General features: G+C 41.4%; 1 protein-coding gene across 5 annotated transcripts in view; it reads right to left on the bottom strand.

The window, feature by feature from the left end:
- The window catches only part of SORT1 (sortilin 1), a gene marked incomplete at its 3' end in the record, with an annotated part of 71,423 nt that extends 51,669 nt beyond the window's left edge, over positions 1-19,754 (bottom strand). For 3 of the 5 annotated variants that reach the window (XM_081226307.1, XM_081226306.1, XM_081226308.1), the window contains exon 1: positions 19,379-19,733. In XM_081226307.1, the coding sequence (XP_081082433.1) occupies positions 19,379-19,684 (306 nt within the window). In that variant the 5' untranslated portion in view covers positions 19,685-19,733. Of the gene's footprint in view, positions 1-19,378 lie in introns of all 5 variants that reach the window. The other 2 variants (XM_081226305.1, XM_081226304.1) reach the window with 1 other exon arrangement.
- Between the last annotated feature and the right edge of the window lie 4,298 nt (positions 19,755-24,052).

Raw genomic sequence — 24,052 nt, 5'->3', positions numbered from 1 at the left:
AAAATGACTCTACTACCCAAAGCAATTTACAGATTCAATGCAATCCCTATCAAACTACCAATGGCATTTTTCACAGAACTAGAACAAAAAATTTCACAATTTGTATGGAAACACAAAAGACCCCAAATAGCCAAAGCAATCTTGAGAAAGAAAAACGGAGCTGGAGGAATCAGGCTCCCTGACTTCAGAGTATACTACAAAGCTACTGTAATCAAGACAGTATGGTACTGGCATAATAACAGAAATATAGATCAATGGAACAGGATAGAAAGCCCAGAGATAAACCCACGCACATATGGTCACGTTATCTTTGATAAAGGAGGCAAGAATATACAGTGGAGAAAAGACAGCCTCTTCAATAAGTGGTGCTGGGAAAACTGGACAGCTACATGTAAAAGAATGAAATTAGAACACTCCCTAACACCACACACAAAAATAAACTCAAAATATATTAAAGACCTAAATGTAAGTCCGGACACCATCAAACTCTTAGAGGAAAACATAGGCAGAACTCTCTATGACATAAATCACAGCAAGATCCTTTTTGATCCCCCTCTTAGAGAAATGGAAATAAAAACAAAAATAAACAAATGGGACCTAATGAGACTTAAAAGCTTTTGCACAGCAAAGGAAACCATAAACAAGATGAAAAGACAAACCTCAGAATAGGAGAAAATATTTGCAAATGAAGCAACTGACAAAGGATTAATCTCCAAAACATACAAGCAACTCATGCAACTCAATATCAAAAAAACAAACAACCCAATCCAAAAATGGGCAGAAGACCTAAATAGACATTTCTCCAAAGAAGATATAAAGATTGCCAACAAACACATGAACGAATGCTCAACATCATTAATCATTAGAGAAATGCAAATCAAAACTACAATGAGATATCATCTCACACCAGTCAGAATGGCCATCATCAAAAAATCTACAAACAATAAATGCTGGAGAGGGTGTGGAGAAAAGGGAACCCTCTTGCACTGTTGGTGGGAATGTAAATTGATACAGCCACTATGGAGAACAGTATGGAGGTTCCTTAAAAAACTAAAAATTGAACTACCATACGACCCAGCAATCCCACTACTGGGCATATACCCTGAGAAAACCATAATTTAAAAAGAGTCATGTACCAAAATGTTAACTGCAGCTCTATTTACAATAGCCAGGACATGGAAGCAACCTAAGTGTCCATCAACAGATGAATGGATAAAGAAGATGTGGCATATATATACAATGGAATATTACTCAGCCATAAAAAGGAATGAAACTGAGTTATTTGTAGTGAGGTGGATAGACCTAGAGACTTATTCAGAGTGAAGTAAGTCAGGAAGAGAAAAACAAATACCGTATGCTAACACATATATATGGAATCTAAAAAAAAAAAAATGGTCAGAAGAACCTAGGGGCAAGACGGGAATAAAGATGCAGACCTACTAGAGAATGGACTTGAGGATAGAGGGAGGGGGAAGGGTAAGCTGGGACAAAGTGAGAGAGTGGCATGGACATATATACACTACCACACGTAAAATAGATACCTAGTGGGAAGCAGCTGCATAGCACAGGGAGATCAGCTCGGTGCTTTGTGATCACCTAGAGGGGTGGGATAGGGAGGGTGGGAGGGAGGGAGATGCAAGAGGGAAGAGATATGGGGACATATGTATATGTATAACTGATTCACTTTGTCATAAAGCAGAAACTGACACACCATTGTAAAGCAATTATACTCTAAGAAAGATGTTAAAAAAATAAAAATAAAAAAAAATAAAAAATGATTGTAGTTGACAATTGCATAACTCTCTGAATGTATGAAAAATCACTAAATTTTACACATTAAGAAAAATGCAGGTTTTAAGAAGAAAGGTTCTGTTCTCAACTTGTCCATCACTCCTCAGCATTATATGGTGGGTTTTTCTTTTCTTTTTTAAATTTTATTGAAGTATAGTAGATTTACAATGTTGTGTTTAATTTCTGTTGTACAGCAAAGTGACTCAGTTATACATATTGGGTTGGTCAAAAAGTTAGTTTGGGTTTTTCCTTAACATCTGTTTTTTTTTTTTTCGGTACGTGGGCCTCTCACTGTTGTGGCCTCTCCCATTGCGAAGCACAGGCTCCGGACGCGCAGGCTCAGCGGCCATGGCTCGCAGGCTCAGTGGCCATGGCTCAGGGGCCCAGCCGCTCCGCAGCATGTGGGATCTTCCCAGACTGGGGCGCGAACCCGTGTCCCCTGCATCGGCAAGCGGATTCTCAACCACTGCGCCACCAGGGAAGCCCTTTCCTTAACATCATATGGAAAAAACCCAAATGAACTTTTTGGCTAACCCAATATACATATTCTTTTCCATTATGGTTTATCACAGGATGTTGAACATAATTCCCTGTGCTATACAGGAGAACCTTGTTGTTTATCCATTCTATATACAATAGTTTGCATCTGCTAATCCCCAAATCCCAATCCTTCTCTCACACACATACACCCCACCACTGGGAATCACAAGTCTGTTCTCTGTACCTGAGTCTGTTTTTGTTTTGTACTTATGTTCATTTGTGTCCTATTTTAGATTCCACATATAAGTAATATCGTGATATTTCTTTCTCTTTCTGACTTACTTCTCTCAGTATGATAATCTCTAGGTCCATCCATATCATTGCAAATGGCATTACAGTATTTCAATATTTTTTATGGCTGAGTAATATTCCATTGTGTACATACATCTTCTTTATCTATTCACCTGTCGATGGACATTTAGGTTGTTTCTATGTCTTGGCTATTGTAAATAGTGCTGCCATGAACATAGGAGTGCATGTATCTTTTAGAATTATAGTTTTGTCTGTGTATATGTCCAGGAGTGGGATTGCTGGACCATATGGCAAAGTCTATTTTTAGTTTTCTGGGGAATCTCCATACTGTTTTCCATAGTGGCTGCACCAATTTACATTTCCACATTGTGGGTGTTTCTTTTTGATAGCCACAACAGAGGGACTACACCAATGCAAAAGATCTGAAAGATAGCTGAAATCCCATTTTTCCATGTAAAACCAACCACTCTAGTTCCTAATTATCGGAGCTTGAATAACCTCTTCTTATGTATTATTCTCACAGCACTTATTGATGTTGCTTGTAGTATAACTATTTACATATTTGGCTACCTCGCAAATCATGTTAGGAATTCTTAGATGGCAAACAGTATGATCTGGTATTTCCTGTCAGGCCTAGCACAAGGTCTTATAGATAGTAAGTTCTCCACTAACATCTCCGTAAAAGTGTATTCCCAAACCCCTGCTACCAAAATTGATCTGTGTGTAATCTCCCCTCTACCATGATTACCACCATTTCAGTAAATACTAGCTAAGTAGGGTTTCTTCCTATGCCCTTACTGCCAGCCACATTATTAAACACTAGTATGTGTTCTTGGGTATTCACACATACAATAGTGACCTTACTCCTCTCCTTCACTGTAGTTACCATCAATTCCATATAGTCAAAAATTGATAAACAAATCAAAGTGTTTAGAGGCAATGGCCAGGAGTAGATATACAGAAGAGAAATTCAAATATTTGAGTATGAAGAAATAAAAGTCTGTCCACTAAGATTTAAGTGGGGCTGACAGAGCTGGGAGCAGTTGGGAGCAATAGCAAGGTATGGTAGAAGGGAGCTGTGCAGGCAGAACAAACGCGAAGATATAGGCAAGTATTTTGAAAAATTTCAAAGGGTAACACAAATAAAATATATTAATTTCACCAACTAGTAAAGTGCTGTGTATACGGTAGATGCTATTAAGTACTTGTTAAATAAGAATTTCAAGATCAGGATAAACACAGTTACAGTGGGAATAAAAGGAAAATAAAAATAGAGAAAAGGAAATGTGTGTGAAAAGAAAAAGTACTTCTTGAAATACCCAAAGAAAGCTGAGACGAGGCCACAGGATCACTCACTCAAACAAGGAAGGTTTCCCAGGGCAGCCTGGTTCTTACTTTCTTTTACCCCACAAGAGTAGATCTATTCTTGGAAGAAACTAAACCCAAAAGACTCCACAGTATGTTGTGTTCATTCTGGATTGAAAATATATGGTGCTTCTCTGCTGCCTTTCTGAGCATCACAATGTACACATTCCTGGTCCTAAGCAAAAGCAAATGATACTCCTTGGCGATGGGATAAATGGAAGGGGGGTTATGTTCTACCTATGTAATGGTCAATTGTCTAGTTGGCTGCCTCCATATTCTTTTCTAGGATTTCATTTGTTTTGGTCCTTTGGAAGTAAAACTTGGAACTCTTTCTGCCTATCATACTATTATTAGATAAAGAATCCAAAACCGCATTTTCCTGCATTAACCTATTTTATTCTCCCCATTATCACTTTGGTCCTTCTATTTAAGGTAGCCTTTTCTTTTCCAGAATGACATAAAGTTTTTTGAACAGTTGTACTGTGTGATACAAATAAAAACAAATCGTAAAAAGAAAAAAAAATGAGGTAGGTTTCCAACGGTACATACAGCTGAATATAATCAACTAATAAGTTATGGTTCAACTGCTCTAATCAAGGCAAAGTTAGATGAATAAAAGAAATAAGAGCAGAGGACAAAGCTCTGTGGATAGAAAGAACTGAAAGGCAGAATAAGCCCTTTAGGAAGAGAAAACCCCAAACCTCCAACACAATATTTCCAATGAATATCCTAGAATATTAAAATACTAAACATATAAAAACATTTAGGAGTTGAGGAGTCCAGCCAATAGAAGGTAAAGTGTCTACTTCAAGCATTGTTACAAAAAAGATGTTATGTATTAGCTGTATGCATGACAAATGAAATGGAGAAGGTGGCAGAGAGCTGAAGCCTGTTTTATTTCTGGTAAACAATAGTTGTGCTGCTCCAATGTAGTATGCTTAAGAGGTAGATTATTTAGCACTAAGAGAACACGATCTGGCCACTACATATTGCTAAGCAGTCAGTCAAATGCAGGATCTAGAAGCAGGTCAAAATTAAGGGAGACCACGTAAATATACTGTTTGTGTGATTAGCAATCCAAAACCAGCATGTAGAGGGGCCACAGAGTAAATACAGTAATTCAGATTACATAATCATACCCTATTGCAGAAAGCTCAGAAACCAAGAACTTTCAGATGAGCTATGTCAAATGTCAGCCTGATTCTGTCAGGAGCAGATGAGCGTAAACCTTGCCCCATCTAGGGAGAGGTTTACGAATCCCCCAGCACAGTCACTGGCACAGGAATAGGTAAGACAGATCAATGGAACAAAACAAAGTCCAAGACTGGACAAAGTTTCTTTTAGGGTACGATAAAGCAAGCACTTCAAATCAGTGGTAAAAGAGTTTTGGAAAAACCAGCTATTTGGGAAAAATAAAAAGCTGGATTCCTAATTCCCTTCTTACACTCCCCCCCACCTCGACTCCACATTAAATTCCACATATGACAAAGATTTAAATACAGAAAGTTAAACCATAAAAATCCCAGAAGTATGAGTGAATATTTTTATAATCTTAGAAATGAGAAAAACATTACAAAAAATGATACAAAACCCAGAACAATTACTTTGACTATTAAAAAAAATTAATGGCAAAATACTGAACATAAAGTTTAAAAAAACTGGAAAAAATTATTTGTAACACAATAAAGGGTTAATACAGAGTTTTCAAATCAATAAGAAAAAGATAAAGATCTCAAAAGAAAATAGGCAGGGACTTTCCTGGTGGCGCAGTGGTTAAGAATCCGCCTGCCAATGCAGGGGACATGGGTCCGAGCCCTGGTCCGGGAAGATCCCACATTCCGCAGAGCAACTAAGCCCGTGCGCCACAACTACTGAGCCTGCGCTCTAGAGCCCACGAGCCACAACTACTGAGCCCATGTGTCACAACTACGTGCTCTAGGGCCCGCGTGCTGCAACTACTGAGCCTGTGTGCTGCAACTACTGAAGCCAGCACCTAGAGCCCATGCTCACAACATGAGAAGCCACCGCGATGAGAAGACTGCGCACTGCAACGAAGCGTAGGCTCCCATGTGCAGCAACTAAGACCCAATGCAACCAAAAATAAATAAAATTTAAAAGAAAAGAAAATAGGCAAAGGACACAAACAAGTAATTCACAAAAGGACACAGAAATGACCAATAATGTTGGAAAAGCTATTCAATCTCACTAGTAATCAAAAGAAAATCAAAGAAAAATAATGTGTTAACATTTTCCACCTGTTGGAAGCGCTTGACAAAATGTATCCAGTGAGGGGTGGAGACCAGAGCACCTGTGTGCACTGTGGGTGGGAGTATATAAACTGCTGTAACTTTTCTGGAGAGCTATTTGGTGATGTGAATCAGAACTGAAAATGTCCACACCACATGACCCAAGCAATCCCACTCAGGAATTTATTATCAGGGGATAATTACACATCTTTACAAAATATGTTATACACCTGAAGGTTTATTGCATCCTGCAGGCCATCTACTGTGTTAAACATCTTACACACATTATCATTTAATCCACATAACAACCCCATATTACTATATCTGTATATTCTAGACAAGAACTGAAGCTTTGTTAAATGCATTATGTTATGCAATGAAACAATATACCAGGTGCTAATGAAAATGTTTCAGGTATTTACTGACATTGAAAGATATTCATAACATGTTGAGTAAAAAGCAGGTTTACAGAATAGCATGTAAAATCATGTGTGTGTGCATTTATGGTTAAAAACATAGTCTTCCAAATACTAACAGCGACGATCTCTAAGTGGCAGAATTTATGGTGTTGTTTCTTCTTTATAGTTTTTCCATGGTGACCGAATTACTCCCCACCCCATCATCTGTTGAATAGTGATTTCTAGTGTCCCAGGTGGCACTGATAGCCATATACTTACCTCTGGTAGGGGAGCTCTGGGCAGCAGGGAGTCACTGACTGGCATTTATAACCAAATTGGTTTTCAGGGACCCATTACGTTAGAAAGTAGGTGACAGCTTGTACTACCTTCTCTGAAATACAACCACCTTGACAGAGGATAATGCAAGACTCATCCACACATTCAATGCCCACCATTTAAAGCCTGAGGTCCACACATTGTAGAGATCATGAATTAACAAAAATGTCCATTTCTGTGGTCATTTGGCTAATCCCTAGTTCCTAGTTCCATCTGGAAAAGAGAAAGGCCATAAAACACAACATTCTTTACGGAAATAACTTTGTCTTCACATCTAATCAAACAAGAAGTCTAATTAAGTTACTGTTACTATAGCTGGGAGAACTTAAAGTTGGATCCGAGAGTCACCGTAGCTTGGAAAAAAATTTTGGTAATGAGAAACCTCTGCCTATCTTTAGTTACACACCTGATCAAAAGTAAAACACTGAAAGAATTAACACCAGCACAACTGAGCCTGGATCAGTTTCACATGGCGCGCCCCAGTTTAAAAGCCACTTGCAGATGACCCGACAGTCTGGCCATCAGGAGCAACCTCTCTGGCAAGTAAACGGAGAGTGAATTCAATGATGCCATCCTTCACACATGTTCCTTCTTTCAACAAATACATCTGCTTGCCTACCATGTGCCGGACCCTCTTTGGGGCACTGCGGACACAGCAGTGATAACACATACACTGTGCTCAGGGAGCTTATACTCTATGAACACACTTCTAAACAGAAGTCTAAGAATGAAGACTAAACTTGCTAGATATTCAACCTACAGAAGACAACCTGTCATTGTGAAAATAAAATTGCAGAAGGGTGTTAAAGCCTGGTCTAGTAACTAACCGGTTGGGAAAGTGGGCACAAATCATTTTCTCTCTTGGGAATCTACTTCCTCAGGAGTAAAACTGAATTATGCTCCTTCACTCACGGAATAATAAGAATCAAATGAAATAACAAGGCACTGGTGATCCCATAGAGGCTGGGAATTTAAGATTTAGGCTTCCAAACCCCAAACAGGGAACACAGGGACAGACAGGACATAGTGATGGTGTAAGAGAGGTTTGGGACAAAACCTGGGCGAAGCTCTTGTGGGCAGGAATAAAATCTTAACAGAATACAGTTCTGTTAAATAAGGCACTGCTAGGATCATAAAACATGAGCCAAAAATAAAATCACAAATGTTCCAGTCCTCCCAGAGACTACCCTTAGAAATAAAAAGGCTAAACATAAAACAGTATACAAGTTTGCAAACCTATTCAATTATTCAGAGCTTTCTGTGAGGCAGGATGATACAGAGGAGAGCACTGGGCTAATACCTGGTCAATGTGAATTTCATTTCCGGCTCTGCCAACAGCTCTGTGAACGTGGGCAGTAAAACTTAACTTCACCACCAAGGCGAGGAAGCTGGAATGACATTTCCAGTCCCTATAAGCTTTAAAATTCTATGACTCATCAATAATTTCACAACTCAGTTTGCTTTTCCACTGCTCTGCCTTCATTTGGGAAAAAAACAACAACAAAAATCAGCCCGTTGCTCCACAATACTCTAGTGTCAACAGGAAAGGGTAACAGCAACTCCATTATCTAGAAACCTCAACAACCTGGACACTCACTGAAAGGAAGCAAGGGAGAGAGACCTCTGATGACACTGTCCATGCAATAAAACCCTACGCACCTGACCACAAGAGAAACCTGCAGACCGTCACTCTAAATCAATCTGCTAAACCTGTCAGACTGCCTAAAATTAGAAATCTTTTTCTTACAGAAGCATCTTACAGAAGTAAAATTAAGCTAAGTAAAATTTCTTAGCTTACAGAAGTTAAATTTGGGGGACACTGTATCTAGAGACAGGGACAGCAGCAAGAAGGAACAGGATATTGCAAGGGGACTATCATTTCTGCAGGAAAAAAAGAGTAAACTTCAACAGGCAGACAATGGCACTAAGCTTATAAATCTGGGCCATTCAAAATGGGAGAAAATAGCCCCACAAATCTCAACAGACCTTGAGGGCATTAATGCCATACCACTTTAAAATAATGTGAGTCGTGATACAGCATAATTTAAACTCCTTAATGATCCAAGGTCATACTGCTGACAAAGAAGGCAGAGACGTATTTTAGAAAGATGTCCATTAAAAACAACAAGAACAACAAACTTTGGCATTCAAAAGGGTAGGCTACCCTAGGCTTAGTTTTCGAAAAACTCATCTTCATGGGATAACTCATTTCTAATCATGCCTAATAAATGAGTTAAATTTCAAACTGTTAGCATTTAATTTTTACATCTTAATCTTATTTCAAAGAAAAGAAAGTGATGAAAGGATATGCGCCAGTGGCCAGCTGACTGGACCATAAAAGCTCACCGGTCCCCACTGGGTGTGGGGACCAGCCCGGCCTCCCTCTGCTGCAGCCACACTGGCCTTCTTCCAGACCTCTGGGTGCACCACGCTCTTTCTAGCCCCAGGCCTGTGAACATGCTTTTCTCTCTGTCTGGCACACTCCTACAGGAAAAATTCTATTCATCTTCCAGTACCAGTTTAAGTAATTTCTCAGCAAGTGCTTCCTAGTGCCCCAGGCTAAAAGGACCTCTGTCAATTATTCTCCTGTAGTTGCTTTTTTCCTTCTTGGTACTTATTGTATTTGTAATTACATATGTGTGTTTAATGTCCATTTTCTCTACTGGTCCATAAAGGCAGGGATCTTGTCTGTTGTGTTCCAAATCAGTTCCCAGTACCTAGTACAAGGCCCAACACATAGTAGGTGCTCAATAAAAGGTTGCTGAATAATAATAATATTGACCTTTACTGAGCACTCATGATATATAAAGCACCACTGCTACTTTACAGATGAAGAAGGAGGGTCAGAGAGGCTAAGTAATTCTCCCAAAGTTACACAGCTGGTAAGTGGTAGAGCAAGGATTCAAGCTTCTGTCTGTCTGACTCCAGACTACACATTTAACGACTACGCTTTCTCCAGCACTATGTGAGGCAAAAGGGTGAAGTTAAGGGGCCATGCTTGTACTACCTTTAAGGTGTTTATAATCTGGAGAATACCAATTGAATAAATGAAAGTGAATACAAAATAGAATACTATAGTAAAGTGCTGGATTACATGGCATTGTTAAATGTTGTAGGCTAGAACAGAAAAAAAAACAAGCAGAGCAAGAAAGGCATTCAGACAGGAGGAATGCCATGAAAACAAAAATGGAGAAGCAACAGAGCACATGGCAAGCTAAAGGGACTGGTGAGAAGGGAACTTCAACTAGAGCAGAGTTAACGTAGGCCAGGAAGTGGTGAGATACTACCTTAAAGATATACGTGCATTATGAAGAATAATTCCATTAACATTCTGGTCTGCCACGCTCTCAAGCTAAGTTCTTGAGGAGTACCTATCACATCTCACTAATATTTCTTAAAACGTTACAGAGGTCAATAGAGTACAAAGCTAATAGTGATTGCTCAGTTAATGAATCAAGGTGAAACAAGCAAAGTGCTATTTTAGAGCTGTCAACTTAAAACCACATATTTAAAGCTTAATGAATGAGAAGAGAAATAGTTATTGAATTATAAGTAGCCTTATTTTTTTAAATTGTAAGCTCTTTAACACTATAAGTAAATAACTATATATACTTGAAAATATTATAACCAGATGACCAGGTATCTGATGATGGTGGGGTTATTTTCTCCTCCATCTCCCATAGCTTCAAGAAAGACACTTTGAATAGATGGTCTCTCCTTCACCATACCCAATTTTTTTTTAGCTCCAAGTCCAAGGACATAACTAGTACATAATTCTTAACACAGATTTGGTTCCTGTGAGTACCCATACTAATTTTCCTGGAATATTTCAGCTGTGGAAAAAAAATTTAAGTGCATACACAAATATCTGAGCATCTAACTGGTAATGCATTAGAAGCTTTGTGTAGATAATCATTATAAAAAACATCCAATAAAGGATGAATACACACCAAATTCTACACTGTCTCATTTAATCTTCACAAGGACCCTAAAAGGTACGTATTAGTATATCCATTTTATAGATGAAAAAACTAAGGTTCACTAAGAGTCATCTGTCCCTGGTTACCACTGAAGTTTGAATCCAGGTCTAACCTGTGATCACATTCCTTCCTAACCACGGCCTCAAAGAACTCCAATTAATACCACTTGTTAGTATCACTCATATTAACCAGTTAAAATTTTGATGTAATCATGAAGGTTAAAAAAAAAGAAAAGAACACATATGCTTCTTACATTTCTGCCAATCTTGACTCACTCTCATTCTTGCCACCTCCGCCCAAGCCTGTCACCCAACCCTGCCAAGTGATAAAACCAAATACATTTATGCCTCATCTGTCTCCTTTTATGCACATGTTCCTCTGGAGTTGGTATTTATCAGGATCATTTGGCTGACAATTGGACTCTATGGACACAGTAATGTATCAACAGGCTTATTAAGAAATGACATAGGGCTTCCTTGGTGGCGCAGTGGTTACAAATCCGCCTGCCACTGCAGAGGACACGGGTTTGAGCCCTGTTCCGGGAAGATCCCACATGCCGCGGAGCAACTAAGCTGTGCGCCACAACTACTGAGCCTGTGCTCTAGAGCCTGAGAGCCACAACTACTGAGCCCATGTGCCACAACTACTGAAGCCCGCACACCTAGAGCCCGTGCTCTGCAACAAGAGATGCCACTGCAATGAGAAGCCCACGCACCACAGCGAAGAGTAGCCCCGCTCGCCGCAACTAGAGAAAGCCCACGCACAGCAACGAAGTCCCAGGGCAGCCAAAAATAAATTAAATAAATTAAAAAAAAAAAGAAATGACATAAATCCTACATATGTGGTAGGATTCAAGGTTTTCAAAACATTCTCTCTTTGAAGCCTTATGATAACACTTCATTTTACATGATGGGGAGCTGAGGCTTAGAAGGGCTAATTGAGCTCTGTTGAGGGAACTATGACCTCAAGGAGCAGAGAGGAATTCACAACTACATGACTTACAACTGGGGTCTATAACCTTGCCTTATCCCTAAAGCAAATGCATTGACTTAAAATATCTCTATGAAACACTTCCAAATGCAGCACCATGTTGGGACATAAGTGTTCTATGCCCAGCTCTTGGCCTGTAAGCAAGTCATTTAGCCTTCTTGGTAAGAGATCTGACCAGTTAATCAGCTTAACAATCTATGATGCAAACTGTTAAGCACATTATCAGCAAGAGTTCAATCTTACCCTTGTTCACAAATGTTCAGAAAAATCTGTTCCCGGGCTTCACTGTCTTATAGCTCCTGGGTTCCTCATGCCTGGGCTCACAACCTCCTTCAATAAGGTCCAGGAGTCCTGGATTGTTTCTTGGAACCTTGAGCACTTCAAGTATAAAAGATGGTCGGCCCTGCCCTCTATTCTGCTCTCCTGTTGGACATACTCTTCCAAGAGCACAGTAACGGTCAACCTCCAAAAGGATAACTCTTCTTGGCTCCCCATTTCCACCTCTGGTTTATCCAGCTCTAGCCTCATGTCAACCACTACCTGTTAAAACACTTTCCCCAGTAAGTCCTAATGGCAGACTCCCTCCCCATACCTCCCCTCTCTTTCCATCCCCCACAAAGAGCTATCTTTTTTTTTTTTTTGCGTATGCGGGCCTCCCACTGCTGTGGCCTCTCCCGTTGTGGAGCACAGGCTCCAGACGCGCAGGCTCAGCGGCCATGGCTCATGGGCCCAGCCGCTCCATGGCATGTGGGATCCTCCCGGACCAGGGCACGAACCCGTGTCTCCTGCATCGGCAGGAAGAGCTATCTTTTTTTACTTCTCTATATGTTTTCCTGGAAACCTTAGTCTTTCATACTCCTCATCAACTACTTCTCCCCAACAGAAAGTCCCCACTGATCATCCCCTGAGCATGTCTTGGACTTCCCTACCTCCATGCCTTTACAGGTCTCCCTAAGAATTCCCTCCACACCTTGATTCTCTCTTCATCCATGAGGCCTTCCCAGACCACTGCACTGCAGTGGTCATGCCTTCTTCAAAATTTCTTCCAAACTCTCAGCAAGCCGTCTCTGAACAGCTAAATCCTTAAGATGACATCAATGTGGATGTTTTTAATGTTTAACTTTTCTTATGTACAGGCCAGAACTCCAGAAATGTGTGAGTGAAAGATATCTACACAATACATTTAACAAAACATTTTGATAAAACTTCTCGTTTGACCCTCCAAATAATCCTAAAACTGATTCTCCAGTTTAAAATAAATAAATAAATAAAGGTCAGAGAAGTTAAGTGATTGTCTATGATCACACCATACAACTATGAAGCAGCAGAGCCAGGATTCAAATCTGAGTATTAAGAAGTCTTTTTTGAATTTTGCATATAGCATATTTATGATGTGAATCTCTTTGACAAAGAGCAGGTACCAGATAAACATTGATCTGAACTAACCTGGCTGGGAAGTACTAACGTCAGTTAAAAATTTCCTTCCCAGTTCAATTTCTCTTGGTACTTCAGGGTGATCTTACTGTTGAATCAGATTTGCAAACAGGCTCAACTACAATATTAGAACTTAGTTTTTTAGAACATACAGGAAAAAAAAGAGCAAAACTCTTAACAAAATCAAACGTAAGAGAGATACTACTCATAAGCCCTAGAAGGAAAAAACCATACATTTTCTTCTAATGAAAATAAATCAAGCCAATTAATCACATGTAAGTTTCTAACTTGCATAGGGCTGAGTATATTAATGGGAAGCTGACCATCTATTTTCAAGCACACAGGCAGCCAAGACAAAAAGAAAAAATAAAAGCCCCAGTTTTGGCAGAGTACTGTAGGGAAGGAAAAGAAAAAACAAATTTACTGCTAGATATCTATTTGGTTTGCTTTTGGAATATCCAAGCTAGTAGCTTTGATTTGCATTAGATTTTTTTCAGCCAACAAGGAACAATAAAGTATTTCCCAAAAAATAAAAGTCAAATGTCTTTCACAATTATATGAAAAAAAGAAATACTCCTGTTATCTTTAAGAACACTCATATTTCACTGAAGCAAGCTCTGGAGGTGGTAACAAATTACCCCCAGATGTGAAATCCAGGCTATGTTCAAGTTCAACTGGGAAATGGAACAGCCACAATTTGCTTCTAAACTTGGAAACAACCAGTAAACATTTGTGATAACAACCTTTGGCCTCCTCTTCTTCCATATTAATCACAGAGTTTTTTAGACATTTTAAATCTAGTCCAAAACTTCTCATGCTGTAGATGAGGAGTTGAGGGCCAGATACTGAAATGCAAAACAGAAAATAAATTACATTCACAGAAAACTTTCTCAGGAAAACACCACAGGCTCTGAATGGAAGATTTTGTTTTTGTTGTGATTTCCTGAGACTGGGGTTGAGGACAGAGAAGGAAAAAATAGCCCCAATCTTAAAAAACAAAACCAAACCAAACAAAAAAAACCACATGTCCAGCATTCACCTAACAACCTCTAAAGGTATGAAGCGTCTATCATGAAGATTCATTCAACTCAGCTAGCTCAAAGCCACATATTACTAACCCAATTTTGACTGCAGTCACCATTACAGTGTCAGTAAAAAAAACCCTGCCTAGAACAGACTGAAATTGACCAGTTTGTTCCGAGCCCCATTACTCCTCAAAACCACCTACATACAGATCAGTGAGGCCACGTAGACAGTGGGAAGAACAAGTTTTCACCAAGCATTTAAATAGAAGAGTACAAGATGCAACAGAAACACTGGTTAGAAAAAGATAAAAAGGTAACTGAGGGCTTCCCTGGTGGCGCAGTGGTTGAGAGTCCGCCTGCTGATGCAGGGGACATGGGTTCGTGCCCCGGTCCGGGAGGATCCCACGTGCCGTGGAGCGGCTAGGCTCGTGAGCCATGGCCGCTGAGCCTGCCCGTCCGGAGCCTGTGCTCCTCAATGGGAGAGGCCACAACAGTGAGAGGCCTGCGTACCGAAAAGTAACTGAAAAAAAAATTTTTTTTTTTTTTTTTAGAAATTTACAAATGCAGTATCTTTTTTTGGAGCCATTGCCACACAGCCCTCTGCTAGAAAAGCTGTATTTTTAATTACACGTCAAATTTGATATCTGGTCTACCTTAACATTAGCTTCTCATCATATAAAACATCTGCACTTCATTTCTCCAGTCTCAAAGCACAGTTCACTTTCTGCAAAGACAGCTTGAGGGGTAGAAAGGGAGGAAGAAGAGGAAATGTGACTCCTGATCTGACCACTGCCCTCAAGCACTGCCCTTTCTGTGAGGATCACATGAGTAACAGGCCAACTAGGACAAAGTTGGGGGGCATGGTTTCTGCAGTCACCCACTGAGAACCCAACGTTTATTGGCAAGAGTTGATTTGAAATTGGCAGAGTGCAAAAGAAGCTGTTAATAGCCTATGTGAACCTAACACAAAATATCAGATCAAAACAGCAGGATGAGGAGCCTATTATTATTATCATTACAGAAAGAAAATAGTCATTAGAAATTGACCAGAACAGGAGACTCATCATAGTGATTTTTAATTTTCTAATTAAAAATCACTATGCGCAGAACCAAAAATTTGAGTCAGCAGAGAACTTACCTAATTGTTACCCTGCATTCCCTTTGAGCCACTTGTCCTACCTGGCTAGCCCTCTACCCTCACCTCAACCAAACCTCAGATGAAAACTAACATTTCCCCAGATAAATATACTTCATCAACTTTACTGATACTTCTAACTGAAATACCCAATACAGAATTCATTTTAACATCCTGTAGGGATTAAAAGTCTGATGAGTATACTGTATGGGCACAGAGTCCTCATGAGGACTTTGCTCATTCTGCTCAACCAGGACCAGGAAGGAGATCCTATGGAATTCCTATTCCTTGACCCCAACACTAACGGATGAAACAGGACTCAAGAAAGATTAACTAGAGGGTGACGGTGGAAGTGGCGGGGAAGGCAGTATGAAGAGAGGCTGGGTACTGGGATAAATGAGGCAGTTAGAAAGTTCCGGGGCAGTTAAAGGCACTGACCTTCAGATTTCTGGGTGTGACAAAGATCCACAACTGGCTAAGAGCGGCAGCTCCCTGAAGCCTCCAACAGGCACATTCAGTCCTGTCAGCCTGGACTCAGCCCTGCCAGCACCAGCAAACAAATACATGCATTCTTCTCAGAGCTGACACCCCATACAACACAACCTCACTACAGGGCCTGTTTATATAAGAAACCAGATGCTTTGATGTTGGGGTAGAAGTTGGGAAGTTATGTGTAAAGAAGTAGTTAATGACAGGAACAGAAGGAGGACAGAGAATGAACAACATTCCTGGCTTTCTAATCCTAAATTTTAAAAGCTTTAAGGAAATTGTCAAATAGTCTGAGCTCAGGAATGAGAAGTAAGGAAATTATGTCAGCCACCACCATAACTCTGACCAAGGCATTTCATCTGTTTCTTTAAGACAGAGCTTCATGCCTAACCTCAAAGGGGTGCTTATAGGAGGAATGTTTGGAAGCAATCCAACTTAGCAACCAACATTAATAAAATCTAGGCTTGCTCAACTTCTCTCATGCACAAAGGTTATACATGTCATGAACATTCCAAGCACTTAAAGGAAAGAATCAGTTAACAGTGTGGCATGAAAAGAGTTTGGGGTTAAAGGCAAAAGGAAGGTTATTCTTTAGTCTAAGAAAAAATCATTTATAAATACGCACACACACATACTTGCTGGATTTCATGAGTGAAGAGACTGAGTTATATAGGTCATTAGGGCACAGGTCTCCTAAAACCAGAAGACTATAAAAGCACTATCATGCTTTAGTTCTACTTTGCTTTCTTAAGAAGATTAGTTAAACACCAACATATTCTCACAAAGCCAAATAAGCCATAGAACCAGGTCTAGGAGATTTGCTAAAACTTTCTGAGGCTTTTCGTTCTCCAGTCTGAATTATCTCTTCTTTGTATCTTGGCACCCCCAGTATCTAGCACATCTTGGACTTTTGGAGGACATTCATGTACACTGACTACATGAAGCAATGTGGCTTGACATGAACAGCAAGTTATAACAAATAAGAGAACAACAAACTTTTCATTTTTCTTGGGAATTGAATCCTGTCATCTTATGAAAAACTACTCTAAATGGCACTTTCCCAGCTGTACAAAAGTATACAATATTTCTAATAAAAAGTTGTTCTGGGGCTTCCCTGGTGGCGCAGTGGTTGAGAATCCGCCTGCCAATGCAGGGGACACGGGTTCGAGCCCTGGTCTGGGAGGATCCCACATGCCGCGGAGCAACTGGGCCCGTGAGCCACAACTACTGAGCCTGCGCATCTGGAGCCTGTGCTCCGCAACAACAGAGGCCACGATAGTGAGAGGCCCGCGCACCGCGATGAAGAGTGGCCCCCGCTCGCCGCACCTAGAGAAAGTCCTTGCACAGAAACACAGCAAAAATAAATAAATAAGTAAATAAATTAAAAAAAAAAAAAGTTGTTCTGTTATGCTTATACTTTTATTTCACACTGTTTATAAAGGCTCCCCCAACACCAGATCTCTTCAGCAGAATTCAGGATGACTTATTATGACTTCTAAAAATATAGAACTGAAAAGCAGAACAGACCACTAGATAACAGTTCTTGGTTAAGGGGGTGCACCACTAAGAACTGCTTTATTCAACCATTTCTAAGGTGAAGATTATTAACAGTGGTTCCACTTTTACCACATACACATGCTACAAAAAGGATGGGATCTCTGAAGAAACCATGGATGATTAAGAAATGCAAAAACAGTTCGTTTAAATGAGGTCAATGAAAGAAGACAAAAAAATAAGTTTAAAAAATCACTGGAAACAATAACTAAATAAAATGAAAGAAAAAGAGGGAAGATTTTTTTATTAACATGTGGACTTCAAAGAATGAGGTTTCAGATCTGCTCTTGAGTAGATCTGGCCTAAGAACCCCCTGAGCCAGTTTTTTCAACCTCTTGCTTTAGAAATCAATATATTGCAAATGACATATAAATTCAAACCAACCAGGGAAGATTCTGACTAAAGGAATAAATCCAGGAGTAGCCCCAGGTCCTAAAGGTAGGTCAATCAGCAAGAGAATAATCCAAATATGGAGTAAGAATGCTGTGTCTGGCTGGCTCAAGGAAGGAAGTGCTCCCGTTATAAATTAGGCACTGGTGTTGTAAAGCCTTTCTCAACTCTCCACCGTGAGATGGAAGTCTACACATTTTTTCCCCTTCATCAAATGGGAAGACTTCCCAGTTCTCATTCTGCCCTATCTGCACCCAACCCATCCCACACGTCAGCGCTAGCTTGGCCACTTTTATGCAGCTGCTGCTTGGACTGCGTTTAGCAAGAGTTCTCCCTGACTGCTTATGCTTTGACTGCAATTGCCCTGGGTCCCCAGATCAGAGAATTCTGCACAGGTAACAAGTCCAGGCAGAGGGAGAAAGATCAAGGGGAGATTGAGACTCGGCTGATACAGAATGTGGTATAACGAAGACAAGTGCAGTTAGCCACTCACCTCTGTCCCCATGTGCAACTCTCTTTGAATGAGGAAGAGATATAAGAGAGAAAATGCATTAAACTGAAAATACATTATGCAACAATTAAACCGGTAGTTCTAGAAAAAACACGAGGAAGATGCCCGAGCTGATCTAGAGCAAGTAAGTAGCCAGGATGTTGCCAACAACTGGCTTTGTCAACACAGTAGTGTGCAGAGGTTGGGTTGCTTGTCCCCAGAAACAGAACTGCCACAATTTTTAAAGTGTCCGACTAGGACCTAGCTCAAAGCAGAGTATCTGCAATGTGTTTCTTAGCCACTGTAAACCTTGTTACAACAGGATCTAGACATCCTGGTCAGAGTCCAATGCCATGACAGAAGGTCAAGTTGAAGGCGTAAGAGAGAGCACACATACGCTGTCACCCCACTGCCAAGCTTGTTCCTTTAACTATTAAAACACACACAGGAACCTAATCATTGCTTTGGGATTTCTGAACACCCGCCTACCCACCCTGAAAGTACTGACCCCGCGAGGACACACGTTTGTTTCTGCTTAGCCCCAACTTCTCCAACCACTTAAGAGGTAATTACTCCTCCAGCTTCCTGTTGGGGTATAGCGTTGTTGGATCCAAATTATTTATACAGACGGAAAACAACAACGCTCGAGAGATGCTGACAACTTAAAAAAAGAATGTCGTGAAAGTCTAAGCCGGCTTCCCCTGTGACGAAACACAGCTGCCCGGGCTGCGGCGTCCGGGGGCCGCTCTCCGGGCCCGACGCGGCCCGCCCGACCGCCGTAGTTTCGGGGCCGCGGCCCAGGTGGCGCGGGCGCCGCGCGGCGGGCGAGCGGCCGGGGTCTCCTCCGTTGGGACGCGAGGCTCGCGGACAGAGAAAGAGGAGCCGGGTGCGCGGGCCGGCCGCCAGAGGCCCGCGGGTGGCACCTCGTAGTCCGGGCGGTGCCCGGGCCCGGCGCCCGCTCACCTGGTGCGTGTTGTTCGCTAGCCTGACGACGAAGTCCCGGACCCCGCCGCAGTCCTCATCCTCGTCGAGAGCGCTGCGGCGCCAACGGCCGCCGCGGGGAGCCGGGCCCCCGGGCGCGGCCGCGCGCAGCCCCCAGCTCACCCCGACGGGGCCGGACCAGCGCGACAGCGGCGCAGCAGGCGGTGGCGGCGCGTCCAGCCGGTCCTGGCCGAGGGTCGCCGGCGGCAGCAGCTGGAGGAGGAGGAGGAGGAGGAGACCGTGGGGCCAGCGCGAGAGGTCGCCAGCAGCTCCCCGGGGCCGCTCCATCGCCGCCGAATGCCTACGCTGCCGACACCTGCCGCCCGGCGCGCCCGCCCACCCCCGCCGGCGCCGCGCCACACCCCCGATCCCGAGCCCGGCGCTCCTTGGGTATGCGCAGCCGGGCCTCTCCGCCCCCATAGGCTGGCCGCCTGTCCTTCTTCCCCGGCCCACTGCTCATTGGCTCGCGTCGCCTCCGGCTTCGGGGGTCCTGGATTAGGATGCCAAGTTGCGGGACTGATTGGCTGGAACGTGGCAGAGACGGCTGAGGTCATCCCCCCCTCGCCGGCGTATCCGAGGCCGGGCTTCTAGAGTTAACGCAGGAGCTTCCCTCCTTCACAAGAACGCCCCCGCTTCGTGGCGCCCCGACCCTTCTTTGCTCCCTCTGGCACCCTCAAGTTGGGGCTGGGTTGGTCCCCTCTTCTCCCCCAGAGACACCCCTAAAATTCCTTGGGTTGTGGGAGCGCCTGGAAAATCTCGGGGGATCCCTGAGTTTGCTCAGCTGGAAAAGGGGGCTCCGTCATGAACCGGTGCTTCTGGTTTTTAAACCCCCGCACGCTGCAGCGCCCATTGTCTGCTGAAGCAGCCGCCTTGCTGACACAAGGTGAAGGAGAACTGTGTGGGCTAAGTCTCATGGAGGCAGACATCAGAACATCCATGACTCACGCAAGCCTGGAGAAAAGTCTCTCCTCACTCACCTTCCTCTTATGCAAGGGGTTAAGCCAAAGAAGGAGTTGCTTATTGATTTTCCTGGAGTTAGAAAGTAGCTTAGGGGCAGGTAAAAGGGGGCAAGAGAATTGCCCCGTTTTATAAAGTCGGCTCAGTGCCGACTTTAGACATGATCATTGCATAGATGCATATTTATCAGGGTGCCTTAACCCTGCAGTGAGCACACTGCACAAGTTTGGTTTTCAATATATAATATCCCCTGAATTAACATCCCGCCTCCAATAAATAAAACAAAACCCCTACGCTGTTCCCTTTATCGCAGAAACTACACCCATAACTTTATTCTGGAACATGCAGTGCAGGTAAAACCAGTTCTGGATGTTCTCTTTATTGACTCCATCTCTTCAGAATGCCAGTTGTTCAGAAGAAAAGGGAACAAATAGAAAGACACAAAGTATACAACACGTTATACCCAAATAAAGAAAGCAACTAAAAATTACTTTTAACTATTAACTGCAGGTAAACCCGAATGAGAATATATTTATTGGAGAGGAAAATGAATGGTGCAGTGCACCGAACCCAAGGTTTACATTAAAATCCTCTAGTCACATTAATTTGCAAACAAAAATGTACAAATTTACATTCTGCCAGAACAACCATAGTAAGACATGACAAGTGAAAAATATTTTTGAATGGCATCTGAGCAGGATGGTAAAATCACTAAAATAGTATTCCAGGTTCTCAGCTACTGAACTGACGAGATAAAGCTCCATGAAAACTGGTGAACAATTTGTTCCTTTCCACTAACTACAATGTGTCAGATAATTTTTTTAAGAGATTATTTTTTAATCTGTGCCAACTGTGGAGTAGATCACAAGACAGTCAGTTCCAGTAGCATGTGATTAGCCGGGGAGAGAAGAGGGGCTATACAGGAATATTTCTTTGTTTGGGTGACACAAAGATGAATGGTCTATTGTCTTACTGTCCGAAAAGTAAAAAGCCAACTCAACAGTGCCATCTCCTGGAGAAATTACTAAATACACTTTTAAACTCTTAAAATTGTTGGAATTACCTGTACATTCATTTTTTAATATATTGCTTTTAGTTATCATTGTATGTTTACAGAATATGTTTCCTTCTTCAAACTGTATTAGCTTCTGGGGACACGGTACCTTGCATATGGAACTGAGAAAATGTTTGAGTGAATGAATTATTTTAGTATTTCACTTTTGTCAATGACACTGGCACCAAATACAAAAGTTGCACTGTGATATCCTTTGTGAAATACCACACCTAAGGCCTTACCTTACTTGCAGAACTAAAATATGTAAATTTATCTTATTACTAAAAACGATACATTTCTCCAAGATAAATTCTGTGACAGAAAGATGAATTGAAAGCCGTTACATATCACAAAACCATTGCTTTTGCTAATAAGATTATTTCTGATTCTATTTAAACGGACACAAAAAGAAACTTCGTAGGAAATTTTAAAACTCTACAGAAAACCAAAGTCCATCTCTTTCAAGAATTCTATAATTGGAATTATAGAAGGTATGAAATTTTTTGTTTCACCAGTACCGTGTAAGCTGAAGCTAAGAGCTACTTTATCCCTTGGTGTATGTTTTTTCCCTGCATAATACACATGATTCAGAGACACAACTTCACCTTGCCCTAAAGCAGCATGTTTAGTCTATTTCTGCATTAATCTACATTGAGTTAAATGGGGTATTTATTGTCTAGTTCTCCCCCACTAGAAGCTTCATGAGAGCACAGACCATACCTAGACCACAGCTCTATCCCCAATGCCTAATACATTACTTGGCATATAGTACAAAGGTACTCAAATTTGTTAAATCTGAACAAATATTAGTTGAGATAGGATTTTTCAATGGCATTTTCTATTAGGATTTGGTAAGAGGTGAACACGAGGGAAACTAATCTCATGATCACGTTATATTTAATAACAGGGTTAAAATCACTAGGACAGTCTCCAGAACATTGGTGACAATATAACTTTAGTTCCCTACCTCATGTGTGTGTGTGTCTAGAGCAAAATTCTGTTTTCCCAAATGTTTCCCATCATTGCACTTTCCAAATGTATATAAGCACGTATTTTGCTGGAAATTTGGTATAAATTTAATATGAATTCAGCCTATTCAAATAATCAGAATTTGAAATCATAGAGTACAACTTCCTACAAATGTTAATGAAGACAATACACAATCAATTCTGCATTATTCACACGTGGATTAGCCATGTTGTGGACAGTACATTTCAAATCTCAATGAGATTTCCCTATTACTCGGTAGGTATCTGGGCTTCTCATGCCTGGCATTGTAAAACCAAGAGTTGATGATTTAAAACCAGAAAAACCTGAGTTCAAGTCTCAACAGCTTAATTTTCTGAGTCCATGGTCACACAGCCTTACATTCTTCATCTGTTAAGAATATAAGTAACAATATCTACTTCATATGGCCATTCCTTTTAATAGATATTTATTGGAGTATAATTGCTTCACAATACTGTGTTAGTTGCTGTTGCGCAACAAATCAGCCATATGCATACACATGTCCCCATATCCCATCCCTCTTGAGCCACCCTCCCACCCTCCCTACCCCACCCCTCTAGGTCATCGCAAAGCACCGAGCCCATCTCCCTGTGCTATGCTGCTGCTTCCCACCAGCCAACTATTTTACATTCGGTAGTGTATATACGTCGATGCTACTCTCTTTGCCCCAGCTTCGCCCTCCCACCCCACGTCATCAAGTCCATTCTCTATGCCTCTTTATTCCTGCCCTGCAACTAGGTTCATCAGTGCCATTATTTTTAGATTCCATATATACGCGTTAGCATACGGTATTTTTCTCTTCCTGACTTACTTCACTCTGTATGATGGACTCTAGGTCCATCCACCTCACTACAAATAACTCAATTTCGTTTCTTTTTATGGCTGAGTAATATTCCATTGTGTACATGTGCCACTTCTTCTTTATCCATTCATCTGTCGATGGACATTTAGGTTGGTTCTGTGTCCTGGCTATTGTAAATAGTGCTGCAGTGAACATTGTGGTACGTCTATTTCTGAATTATGGTTTTCTCAGGGTATATGCCCAGTAGTGGGATCCTTGGGTCCATATGGCCATTTTTGAGGCTCCAATAGATTGATTCTTTAAATCATCTCAACCAGTCATATGCTGGCAGCTAACGGGGGAGTTCATAGTATACTCCAAAGTCTAATGTAAACTACTTCTGAATTACCCAGTTCTCTCTTACTGATTTGTAATTGATTGCCAGTGAGGCCAAGATCATGAATTTGATTCTTTTATAGTCCTTGACTTCATAAAAAAAAGAAAATCTCATTCCAAATTGTCTCTTAAGGCACAAGAAATAGTACAACATTGTAGCTGGCTTATTCCAACCCATCAGTTTTGGGGAGGGCCTCAAAACATGTTCTTTTGATGGTCAATTAGTAGCATCTCCTACGTATAAGCAGCAAAAACAACTATTTACTCAAGAAAAACTACAGAACTGAAGTTTACAGTGGTATTAGTACCTATAACACATGAGGAGGAGTTGGACTAGTTGGGAGTTCATCTGTCAACACCAAGGAATTCATAATATAGTTGATTCTGTTGTAGAGCCACTAAAACAATTTTAGGATACTGATAGGATAGGGATATTAATACCACTATTCTTTTTGCCCCC

Source organism: Mesoplodon bidens (genome assembly GCF_964165515.1).
Source record: "Mesoplodon bidens genome assembly, chromosome: 2".
NCBI classification, from domain to species: Eukaryota; Metazoa; Chordata; class Mammalia; order Artiodactyla; family Ziphiidae; genus Mesoplodon; species Mesoplodon bidens.
The sequence above is the reverse complement of the archived record's forward strand: the minus strand, read 5'-3'. Positions and strand labels throughout refer to the sequence as shown.